Source organism: Patiria miniata, unplaced genomic scaffold (assembly GCF_015706575.1).
Source record: "Patiria miniata isolate m_02_andy unplaced genomic scaffold, ASM1570657v1 HiC_scaffold_5, whole genome shotgun sequence".
In the NCBI taxonomy this organism is placed as follows: domain Eukaryota; kingdom Metazoa; phylum Echinodermata; class Asteroidea; order Valvatida; family Asterinidae; genus Patiria; species Patiria miniata.
This window is the reverse complement of record NW_024037072.1, coordinates 23,496,785-23,509,127: the sequence shown is the minus strand read 5'-3', so window position 1 is coordinate 23,509,127 and position 12,343 is coordinate 23,496,785. Positions and strand designations below refer to the sequence as shown.

At 39.0% G+C, this 12,343-nt stretch overlaps 1 protein-coding gene across 1 annotated transcript; it reads right to left on the bottom strand.

Moving 5' to 3' along the window:
• Positions 1-319: 319 nt before the first annotated feature.
• Positions 320-3,089, bottom strand: LOC119742164. The gene is made up of 2 exons (XM_038218205.1): positions 2,864-3,089; positions 320-2,271 (listed from the first exon to the last, which is right to left on the bottom strand). The coding sequence occupies exons 1-2, from the start codon at positions 2,900-2,902 to the stop codon at positions 1,960-1,962; spliced, it is 351 nt and encodes a 116-aa protein (XP_038074133.1). The 5' UTR covers positions 2,903-3,089; the 3' UTR covers positions 320-1,959.
• Positions 3,090-12,343: the final 9,254 nt, after the last annotated feature.

Here is a 12,343-nt window from a genome sequence, read left to right as displayed (position 1 = left end):
GTTTCCGACTACATAGAACAGAGTAAATGAAATGGCAGCCATTTTGAAAATTTGAAAAATTGCTTGGCATTCTACCTATATTTTTTTTCTAAGGACAAATCTGCGATGGCCCTATAGCCACATTCTCATGACATACTCTGAGTTACTCGGCAACGTTTGGCTGTCCTCGCTTCTAGGATTGAAACTTCTCAAAATGTTTTATTTGCGCGTATTCATGTGCAATATGTGAATCCTGTGTTGCTTATCTCATCTTAGTCACGCGACTGTGAACATCCGCGTAAAATTTAATTTCAAAATAACACTTCACACAACCATGTGCTTCATTTGAGCTTTAACACTGAAGTTTTATTGTCTGGCCTTTAAAAAAAAATTAGTCAGATAATAACAGGGCGAAAAAGAGACATACATTTGTATTATCTATCAAACATGTAAGTGGATGAATAAATCGGGCCATCTGATCCACCTTCTTGCAAAAAAGAAGTTGAAATGTTTCTCAGTAACTTACAACGTACATTCCTTAATTCACTCAAAATCTCCAAATTGCTTGGATTTGAATGTGACGAAATCGTAGCCCCCGGGTCAAGTGTGTGCTTGAAGGTTTTCGCGTCCCATTTCGTCAGCTTCTTCAGAGTTCTTTGAGCGGTCCAGACTCTGTCAATTTGGCTTTTCAGACACGACTTCAGAATGTGGGGGTTTCAAAATTGCCTTTTGGCGATCACGACTTTGGAAAAGAACGGCTATACCCGACCATCTGTTCCATGGCAGGTTGCATTATTTGGTAGTGTGTCTGTCAATTACGGGTCTAGATCTAGTTGTATCGGGGGCAACACGAGACTTTCCTACTTGTTTTTAATTCTAACCTGTTGAATAAGAAGAAACGAAATGTTACATTTGTTTGTATCTGAACCCAAACAGTCTCTACAACGACATGCACACCTCAATTGGTGAAAGCTTTCAACTTTATTTTGATCCGAAAATAAAACTAATGCTTAAACTAATGGAATCTATACTAAGGTTTCCAAACCGACATGCCGTTGAAATTTAAAATTTGATTCATTTTTTGTATGTATAAGATTTAAGCTAAAATACACAAGCAAGTCGTGTGCACTGTTCGTAAAGACTTCTCCTGGGAAATCATTTGTGTAGTAAATAAATTTAGCATTTACAAAGATACACCCCTTTACAACCGAGGTCGATCCCTCAATTCTTATATAGTCCTTTTAATTCTGCTTCTGTTGAGAGGGGCTCAATGTACACTTTTTTCTAAACTGATTTAAACATAATCTTCCATGATCAATTATGGGGCAGAAAGGTCTAGAAGATTGTGGAACAGTTTGCCCACACAGGCTTCGTCATTCGAATCTTTGATGGTTCTGATGTCGAAAGTGATTTAATTACTGATAAAAGTAGGAACGAACTCATCATACTGCAATGTACATGCATGTTTTAATAGTACTGCATTACTCTGTATTGTAAATGATTTGATGTATTTGCAACCGTCAATTCAAAAGACTATTTAAACATGGCGTCTTTAAACTTTCGTTTCACTTAGAGAAACATTTGGGAATGTTTATTATGTATAATTTTTTGCCGTCAAAATCAGACAGAAACTGGAATAAATCACGACAACGTGATAATAGTTTAATTTTCAGTTGTCAATAATTTTGACCTTGAAACGTTTTCAAACTTAGAGTCCCAAAGTTTACATTTTAGCAGGAAAAAAAAAGGTGTAGTTTTAATTTCGACACCAAGTTCTGTCTGATTTTGACTAGCACTTTAATCTTTATTAATTAGTTTTTAAAGAATAATACGATGCCAAAGATCCAAGTTTATGAAAAGAAAACAGCATCTCCACAGAAGGTACTCAGGAGTGATAGACAGTCGCTTTGGTCAAAATATGTGATTTTGGTGTTTTGACAAAGAAGGGAAAAAAACAGTCATGAGAATAATGTGGGCATCTCAGCGGTACAGGAATGACTCGCAGGCGGTCCAGGCCGCGACCTCGGAGTTATTAACGTCTCCTGTAGCTGGCTTCTGAATACATCCCTTGATGCATTTCTCGGCGATCATCCCCACATACTTAGAGCAGGAGACGCACTTTGAGACGCAGTGGCCCGCGACTTGTTTGCGGCTACGCCGCTCCACCAGGTTCTGATTGAGCAGCTGGTCCAGGATGTTATCCGCGCCGCTGTCGGCCACGGGCAGTGCCCTTACCAACATGTCACCGACCAGGAGCACGGCGAAAAAGGTCACAAGTGTCGTTCTCAGCATCTGGAGAAAAGCCAAAAAGGGAAGAAACAGGCAAGCGGGTTACTTATAGTTGTAAGACAGGTTGGTATCTCAATTTTTAGAACATCTTTTATTTCCATTGAGTCGGTCAGTCGATTAAGTGACTAAGTCACTCAAAGGACAATAGTAAAACATATGAGCAAGGAAAATATCATGCATTAGCCATTACGGTGATGATAACCTGATGCAATTTACATTTCTTCAAATAGCAGGAGCGTTTAACCGAAATGATCACCTGTCAATGGTTTCGATTTTTAATAATTTTAAATCTGGGTGTTTCGAAGGCCAGAGCAAGACATTGGGAGCGTGTGGAAAGTGTAACACCCCATTTCGCGTCTGAAATCATTTATGAAAAATCGTCGGGAATTTTAACATTTGTTTCAAATGTGTTCGCAAACCTTTTGTTTTCTTTCAGTTTTTATCTTCAATACACTAGGCAATTGAGACTGTCGTATATTTTCGAAGTTTGCGACTCTAAAAGTGGTCAATATTTACCCACTGACACGATTTCCCTTCCCACAATATTGAAATGGGACTCCAAGAAAATCAAAGCTATTTCCAAATGGCAGCCTACCATACATGGGTCTTCTTGCGGTGCACTTACACGACCCATTTCATACTGGTAGCCTCCGCGTATATTAGCGTAATTCGATCTCAGAGATCGCACTCGCCTCTGGTTATTTATTAAATTTAAGAAAATATGGCGTCTGAATGGAGGTCTCTTGTGAGCGAACGGAGGAGACGTCTTATTCCAATTTTGTGATGAACTCGTCAAGCCAAATGACCAACGCTGTAATGATTTCTCGGTTATTGGGCCTTTATCCATAGCCGATTTGGCAGCTAATGATGCCTAACGATGTGTACACAGAGTGAGTCCGTTCAACCTTGCCTATTGTCCGTCCCACCGGTTTGCCGCACCGCCCGATCGGGTAAATAGACCTGCTGATTGCCCATGGCTTCTGTGTGATCACGGTCCACATCTTACTAGAGCGTGTCAATATAAAAGCCCAATATCCTGTATTTGAACATGGAACGGTGGAGAATGGTGACCACCAATGGATGAAAGTATAGGAAGGGAAATAGTCAGTCTCAAAGAGTGCAAAAATCTTGATTTCGCTTTCTTCCCCATAACAAAGCGTGTTTTTCATTACGCACGCTACAGTGAATAGACGGTTATCACACTAATTTCGGTAATAAGATAACTAAAAACTGGGTTAATCATTCATTTTTTTCCAAATTTGTTTTCTCGAAAAACTGAATAAATATGTACACAATATATATTAAACTGAGTGATGCTCATTATTAAACTGCAGGGTGTCGGCAAACTTAGGAATAAGTTTACCTTGTGGGTGGTATAGGCCTACCTCTTTACAAGCGTCTATATTCTTGCCATAAGTGAGTCTAAATAGGAGTGCGCATCAGTGAAAGTCCTTGCTCAAACATGGACGCTCTGTCCGTTTATCTGGGCGCGTAATCAGTCAGAAACTACACCTACAAATCACAATGTCGGTCGAGAAATGGTGGACCGAATGCAGAAAGGAAGAAAACAGGAGAAAGAGATCTAATTTTGCTTGCGACAAGTGTAGCAGACATTGTTTAGACCGCGGTGTTTATGTGAGACAGAGAGCGGGCGCTATCGGGTCGGGTTGAAGATTCTGACCTCTTTTATTTTCATCAGCGTCCCCTCAGATTTTAAAATTGATCATCCAAGATTACCGGCCACCAATCATCCCAGTTTGGGCCATCCGGCCAGCGATGAGTTGATAGCTCCGTCAGTTTTCCTGGAATTAGAGATGGCTTTTTGTTTGGGGATAGTGGAGGCGTTCAATGACATTTATACCGCCACCTTGTAGGCTTATCTAGGGTAGGATCCGGGGGAGTGTTGACAGAGTTACTCGGCAACGTTTGGCTGTCCTCGTTTCTAGGATTGAAAATCGCTCATGAATGGCGTCTTATGATTCTGTTCCATGACGTACAAACACATAGAAGGTTGTCGACGTACGTTGGACTATAGTGTGTATCTTTTGGGTGTGTGTTTTTTGTAGGTTTTTTTTTTTTTTTTTTTACAAAGGTTTCCTTCTTTGGATTAAAATCGATCGTTAATTAAACTGTGTAAGATTGAATAATAGCATAAGACAATGGAGTGGATAACAAATTAAATTATGGTTTACCCATTTACCCATTAAAATACTTTATACGATCCTATCAATTTTTAAATGTAAGTTCGTATGATGATGGGGAACCCACAATTAGACAATACCCATGAGTTGGGTTTTATTTTGGTCTTCACTTAAAACAAATGAAGAGGCAGGATGAATACAAATGTTGACAAACAAAGAAACTTGCATTCGTATTAATCGAGAAGTACTGCATTATCCGTGATAGGCAGTAGAAATTCATCCAAAACTATCCGCTGAGAGATATTTCTAAGCCGAGCTGTTGTTGGGGGAAAATGTTGCCTTCCGTTACATTTACAGTTTAGCTCACCAGTTATCGGAAATCGCTCTCATATCCCCAGTAATGTGTTATTACGTCAAAAGTGTTGAGGCAGCTCACACAGCTTTGAAGGGCACATGAGATGTTGCCCTTTGTGTCCCATTTAATCTTGTTTTCAATTTCCATTTGACCATTTTCAACGGTATTTTAGTGCCTTGTTAGTTTTATGCTAATGCAAAGTTACATCCCCTTGAGCAAAAGTTTGATGTCATTTCAGGCAGAAACCTGATGTTATAGCTATTGTAGCACCCAATGTTGCCAGTATTTTGGATATTTACGTAATTTTATTTCCTTTGTTGATTCGTTGTTGTTTCAGTACAAGACGGTAAGCCAATGAGCAAACTTTTCTCACAAATGTTTTGAGTGAGCAAAATAATGTTTGGATCACCATTTGAACAGAAAACCCATAAACAGAACGGTGTCTTCCTGATATGCCATCACAGCAACAGCGCCTTCAGTTGTCAGGGAAAACATGGAACATTTTAAATGTTTAAAGAAGGACACCTTTCAATAAATTAACCAAAAAGGGATGTCAAATAGTTTTCATACGTTTAAAAGGAGTAGAAAGTTGCAAAAAAGATGTTTCCAAGAAAAATTTATCCCACGGTCCCTTTAATACAGCCGCTCCATATTACTTGTTCAACGAGAAACTAATATTTACTGCAGGGTTTGATGATCGAGCCTCTGCTTACGCATCATCATGTCTGGCTGCATCTTGGGGGTGATGTTCGTGGCAGTGAATGACTGTGACATTATCTTCGGGGATTTTGTAAGGTTATTCTTTCTGAGAACCACTTAATTTTGGAATAACAACACAGTAAGATCACATTCTGGTGGTGCTTCTTCACAACTCCACGTTGTAAATAGAGATGAAAATGCACACCCGCTGGCTACGATGTGCTTTATAAGGTTCTTTTTTATTTCTTGTAGATACAACCTACTCCCTGTAGGCAGGTTTTCGTGAGATCATGGTTTGTATGATCCCTGTTTGCGGAGGCGTGTCCTCCCAGCCTGCGGGTGGGGATGTTTCACGGATTTGTGTCGATCAAGCACCGACACGTTACAAAAGTGCCACGGGGTTACTCTTCATTAAAATCGCTCCATATACGAGCACCTGTGAATGGAACTCTTGTTCCTGGTCCAACCAATTAAATTCTGATCCCATCTCGTCACATGACAGGCAGTCTCTGAGGTACTGGTGGCTCCTGGAGTGCTAGTGCTACTAAAAGGAGTTGAGATGCACTTTGCAACCTTTAGTGCAGCTGTGTGATCGTGTTGTGTGTGAACCGAGTTGCAGACATTAGGAAGTAGATACCCTGCAGTGGGCAGCGCCCACTGTAAGCAAGTGTGAAGCAATACGCGACAGGTCCATCCACGGTGTTATATAGACATCCAAAGTGCTTTCAAGGAATTATTGATCAATCCATAGAGCTACGGTGTGAAGATAAACACCAACACAAAAATGTACAGATAAACAAAAGAATGTATTCCTTTTACAGAGTTACTGATGATTTATTGCTGATGTAACTCTTCTTTTTTTTTTTAAAGGAAACCTACCTTTTGGAAAATGATGTCCGACATACTTTTTTTAAATGTGAAGATGTTTGGTTGCAAGATGTAAGAATTGAAATAGAACATGTTTAAATATATCGAATCGCCTCTGGTGGTCGGACGGATATGATAAACTGTGTGCATCTGGCAAAATACTCAGATTTCCTGCTACCACCAATGAGCTAAGTGGTACTGCGCTGTCACATCTTATCTCTATTCATCCCTCCATTAAACGACCTCTCCTTGCCATTTTTTATATTCTTCTCACAACCACTTCAAAATAAAGTTCTGAACGTGTGTATAATATCATCAAGCTGAAGATCAAACACGTTTCATTTTGGATGAGATATAACTTTTAAAGCGTTCGGTTGCACTTATATTGCCACTGCAATCAAGTTTTGTATGCACTTATATCAAAAGTGTACTCAACTTTCAATTGCCAGAGATATCATTTGAGAGACGAACTTTCCGAAAATCAGTTTTTAAAGTCTCATGCATTTTGGAAATAAATGCTGCCTTCAGTCCAGTCAACATACTCACTCTACAGTTGAGCAAACCAAAAGATGGAGCGCTGGTCCCTTTATCACGTTTAATGAGTTGTTATTTCAGAATCTGCTCAGCAATTAGGTACTTAGTGTCCCCTATCTATCCTTGTCATTGTGAGAGGGAGGGACGCGACTTAACATCATCTACACGAAGATAAATGATACATCCACCCGTGCGATGATATAAACGACCGTGCACTTGATGCTCAAATCCATCCATCAATGCACGCGAGATCCGAAAAGTGTACCCGGGGGAGTCGGAATCATCAAGCTTTATGAGCAAAAAAATATAGGGGTGGGTTTTCACAGCGCACTTGTAGAAAATTTAGAAATATATAGTGCACAGGAAATTACTCGAAATTACTCCAAAATGACAGTACGGCTCAATTTGAAGCCAATACAGCATCATGATGATGCTCATGATTGATAATTTGTATTGCGAATTGTGTCGATGGCTGCCGATTTACTTTCCAACCATGACGATAAGCGTAGACTGGCTACTGGTTTTATTAATTGCTCGTAAAATAAATGTCTTTCATTAATCCTAAATGGAAGATCGTAAAGACACTATTGCATACTAAAGAGTGCAAGGGTTTTGCCGCAATAACCTCTTTCGTACATGGAAAATAGAAACAATAAAAAATGGCATAAACAAGTGCTCGTTGCAAAACATATGCAATTTTATTAAGGATACAACCTTTATCTGTACTTTCTTTAATAGGAATTTCTAGAGCGTGAAATGTCCATGGCTTGCCCAAATAATGTATCATGTGTCGCATTTAACGCAAGATGGTTTGAAGAAACGAACTTTAATAACTCAGTCATTTTCGCCCCGCGCTTCATATTATGTGGCACAGCTGCAAAGGTTATATTTTCCCCCAGTTTGGTTGCATTTCTGTTTATGGTTTACGTTATAAGTTATATTTGATTCACGCTTTATAAGCTAAAGGTAAAAGCCGACTGAATGAAATTGAAGCTTCACCGTTGTCAAATTGCTAATTCCAAATGATGCTTATGGCCGATTTCATGCTTGAAATACGGTTTATAACACGTTGTCAGACAATAGATGTGGAACCATCAATTGACTACGTTTCACTTCATATTTTTTTTTCGTGGTAGTTCTAGCTTTACTGGTTGTATGGAATACATTTTCAGGAAACTACTTAGCCTGTAGTAAAATTCTCAATTTGAAAAATGCGAAATGTTCATTTACCTTTCGTGCCATTCAGTGTGGCCGCCAAACCGAGGTATATTCAATTGTGGGTGTTTGTTATGCGGGTGGTTGGGCGGGTTGTTTGTTTGTTTGTTTGTTTGTATGCTGGGTTTTTCCTTTAATAGGCAGTTCATGGTTTCTTAAAACTCCGTTGATTTTGACTGAATTATAAAAAAAAATGGTGCGACTAGTTTGAGAGGAACAAGTGTTGTTATGGTTGTAACTGAATTGCTTCATGCAAACCATAACTCATGAATGTGTGCAGACAGTGCACCTGCAGATCCCGGGGTGGGATTGAAACAGGTGCCATTCCCCCAGTCAATCATTTAAATGTTATATAATGATTAAATATACGGTATTTTATTCATCTACTTTCCCGTCATGGATTCTTGAAATAAAAAAAAATAAAAAACCGCCCCCACTGAATATAGTCCAATATCTAAACCTCCGCCATTTCGAATTTGCAAGGGCGGCTGGTCTGTCGGTCTGTGCTCTCACACACAAAATGCCCCCCCCCCCTAAAATTTGTTTATAGACCCTCTAGGAGAGAATGTCTAGGCAGAACTTCTATCTGTCGAAACTTCGGGCAACTTCAGTTTGTGCCAAAGGTTTGAATGAACAAATCTCGCATGTAGAAACACAAAATCTGTATCTGGTAAGCGGGAATGCTTTTTTGCATCACTGTTAAAACACTAATCAATTTACTTGGGAGAGACAAATGTGCTATCCCTTTTTGATAATATGCGTGGTTGTACAACCACTTGGCAAAATAAATGCACGCAATACATTGATTTATACACGTATACATGTTCTTTAATGGAGGTACATTATACATAAAGGCGAATGTACCCCCGCACAATTCATGTGCTGCAATAGGAGTGGATGCACTAAGGCCAATAAAAAAAACCCACTTCCTAGCGGAACAATCGAATTGAAAAAGTTGCGGCTCACACACAAGTCCAAAAACTGAAAGGTTTCTTCTCCTTCCAGGCCGTGACTATTATAACAATCTAATAAAAGACCAATTCAATCAGAATCAGAAAAGGTTGTTCGACTTGAAACGCATGCATGCGCCTTGCGTGCATAAGCAACTGCCTATCGGTTCTGGGGCTTTGGGTAAAATTTATTACCTTTTCTGGTATTGGAAATTGCGGAATGACATCTTCAGGCCATACATCCAATATGCGATCAAATTTGTGACCGCTAATGGACATTTTCCATTCCGTCTGGCGAGTAATGGATTTTTCTCTCATTTTTTTCGCCTGTAGTCGCTGGGCTTGGGGCTCAGAAAGATAAATTTGGACTGGTTTGATGTGTTTGGTATTATATGGGGAGGCAGTGACCAAAACAAGCAAGGACAAAATTGAAAGGGCCAAGCGTAAAAGAGTGGTAAAAATGTAGCATTTGTGGCTGTTAAAATGTTCATCCGCGCATTTAAAACTACCGATAACGCTAGACTACCACAAAAGAAAAGGTTATTGTGAGTCCAGAGGTAAATGGTTTGATTTGTGATTAAATTATCCACCAATGACGACCAAGCAATGGACACAAAACAGTTCTAACTGTGGAACAGTTTCCGTTCACTTGCTTAATGTTTATATTTTTCATTCATGAAGATAGAAATAGTCTACAACTTGAGGGCACCCTATTATACCTGCAACCGTTTGCCCAATTCAGTCAAATGACTATACTTTTGCTTAATCAAGCAATATTGACTAATTACAAGCCTCTTGGACTGACTGCTTCTTCTTCTATTAATTTCAAAGCATACACAGCGCAAACGATTGAGTTGTTAACATGGGCGTCGCCAGGATTTGTTCCAGAGGGTGGGCAAACCCAATTTTTTCCCCGAAAATCCATATATATTCCAGCATTTTCCCGATCGATAAGTTTTTCGAGGGTGGGCACGGACATCACCCCCCCCCATCCCATTAAATTAACAACAATATGATTTCGCGCCTTCTTTTTCTTCCCCCCCCTTTTTTTTTTGCTTTTTTTGGCCCCCCGCGACGCCCATGGTTGTTTAGGTTTTTCTGTACCTTCAAAATGACTGAAATGTTCATGTAAAGTTCACGTTGCTGTGCAGGTTTCGTCGACCGTTTAGTTACGCAGTGATGAGTAATGGCAGTAGACATGTGGCCAGTAAATGTCGATTTATGTGCCTCATTTATTACCGAGCGTGATCAAGTATTTGTCAGTTTAGAACTCTTGAATAGGTAACTGTTGCAGGCGCGAATCCAAAGGGGGGGGGGGTAAACCACCCCCCCCTAAGCTCTGTCCTAAAAAAAATTCCATAGAAATTCATGACAAAAAATGACAACACCCCCCCCCCCCCTGCTTCCACCTCCAAGTTTTTGCTAGTAATAATGTCCGCCTTGCACAACATACGTACAGAGCCAGCTTGGATAGGGGGTATATGTACATTATTCTGTGATATAGTGTTAATAATCGTTGATTTGAACAGCGCCCGCATTGACGGTATGGTACGAGACCCCCCTTTTTTTTAATTGACGAAGGCAAAGTGTCCGGAGAAAACAACGTGTCTACATTTCAGATTTTTTTGGGCCGATGAAACACTCCCCCCCCCCCTGCGAAAATTCCTGGATCCGCCCCTGTGTTGTTTAGCTCTGAGTGTAAAAACATTCCGCTATGTTCTGTCTTGTAATCAAGAGTTCTTCTGCATTTAATTTGAGCATAACAACAGGCTAGCGCATAATCCCAAGTGCATGCCGCTTGTCTTTTATACAGAATGTTTTTGATTAATTTTCCTTTAATTTCTTTTTGTGTTCAGGCATTTAGTGAGCGTCAGTGACAATCCTTCAGTGGGGGAGCAACGTTACGAGGATGTCTTCCAAGGACAGACTAGAGGGTTTCAGTGTCCAGTCAGTTTGCTTCAAACCGCACCATTCTACTTCAAAGTTGACTTCATAGAGTATGTTTTAATTTTCACTTTTAATTTTAAATAGCTGAATATTTTTTTTAAGGGAAAATATTTTTTCTTTTTTTGAAAACCGCACTTTGGTCAATCTTGACATCATCTTTGATGGTGAAGATGAGATGACAAAATTGCTCGCTGGTGCATTTTGGAGATGTGCTTAAAATGTACTGTAAATTGACTTAAACATTTAACAACTATACATGCATTTTGGAGGTCATTCTGGCAGGCCTCCAGATAATGATGTGTGACTTAAATATTGAAGTAAGTCACATGCCAAACCATGCACAGCTTTGTTTTAAATTGTTATTTCAGCTACAATTTCACTAATGAGTCTTTGTGTATACGGTTTTAAGTATTTACATGCACTACTTTGCGTAAAACTGAGTTAAACTATATATTGCTGAGTTTAAGACCCTTGCTAACAGACATCATTATATTCAGGAAATATGAATTCATGTCACATTTAGGTTTTCAATAATTCTATATGTATAAAATGAAATCGATTGCTTTTACATTATTTTAATGTGAACTTGATTTTCTTGAAAACCAAGCATTTCTCTCAGAAAAGGTGAGTCGCTATACTTGAAGTGTTACCCTTCACCTCATAAAACGTGTTACATTAATATAGTCAAAGTATTGGAACAATACTGTGTGACATTATAAATTACTAAATTATATTATTCTTTGAGATCTACTGCTGGTTTAGGTTTTTTTCTTTTTGGTTTGTGTGTGACGATGCACATATTCAACTATTTTTTAAAGCATAATTATTTACTTTTTTTCTGGAAATTTGCCATGATATGCCCGATAGCTTTAAAAATGAACAAAAAAATCATTTGATTTCTTCATTTTCTTTTGTTTTTACAGGCAATAAAACCTTAGTCATTTGACTAATGTGATTAGTCCTTACTTTGAAAGACTAACTGTGAAAGTCACATGACCAACTGATTAGGCATTCGAGACATCGGAGGATTTAGTCACAGGACTTTAAACAAAAATTGATCATTTGAGACATCGTGCAGGACTAATTTTAATTTAGTCAAAATTAGTAACTTATTTTTTACAGTGAAGCTTTGCGGTCAATTGGTTATGTCGTCCCCAATATCTAATTAAGGTTTGGTTTTGAGTACAATTCTGATAGCCAATATTTTTTTTAGCTTTGAGAAAACTGAGTATATGAAGCTAACGACACATTGCAATTAATGTTCCGATAATGAGGTTATTATTTCTTAAAGATCCTACCGTGTTTGTAAAAACCTATCTGTAAACGTCAAACAATGTTATTACGTCATCGCTGCGCGCAGTCAAGAT

Coding starts and splice junctions, on each gene's coding strand:
- LOC119742164 (XM_038218205.1), bottom strand. CDS start 2,902: ATGGGTCGTGTAAGTGCACCGCAAGAAGACCCATGTATG. Junction 2,272..2,863: donor CGCAAGAAGACCCATGTATG/GTAGGCTGCCAT, acceptor GCTTTTCTCCAG/ATGCTGAGAACGACACTTGT.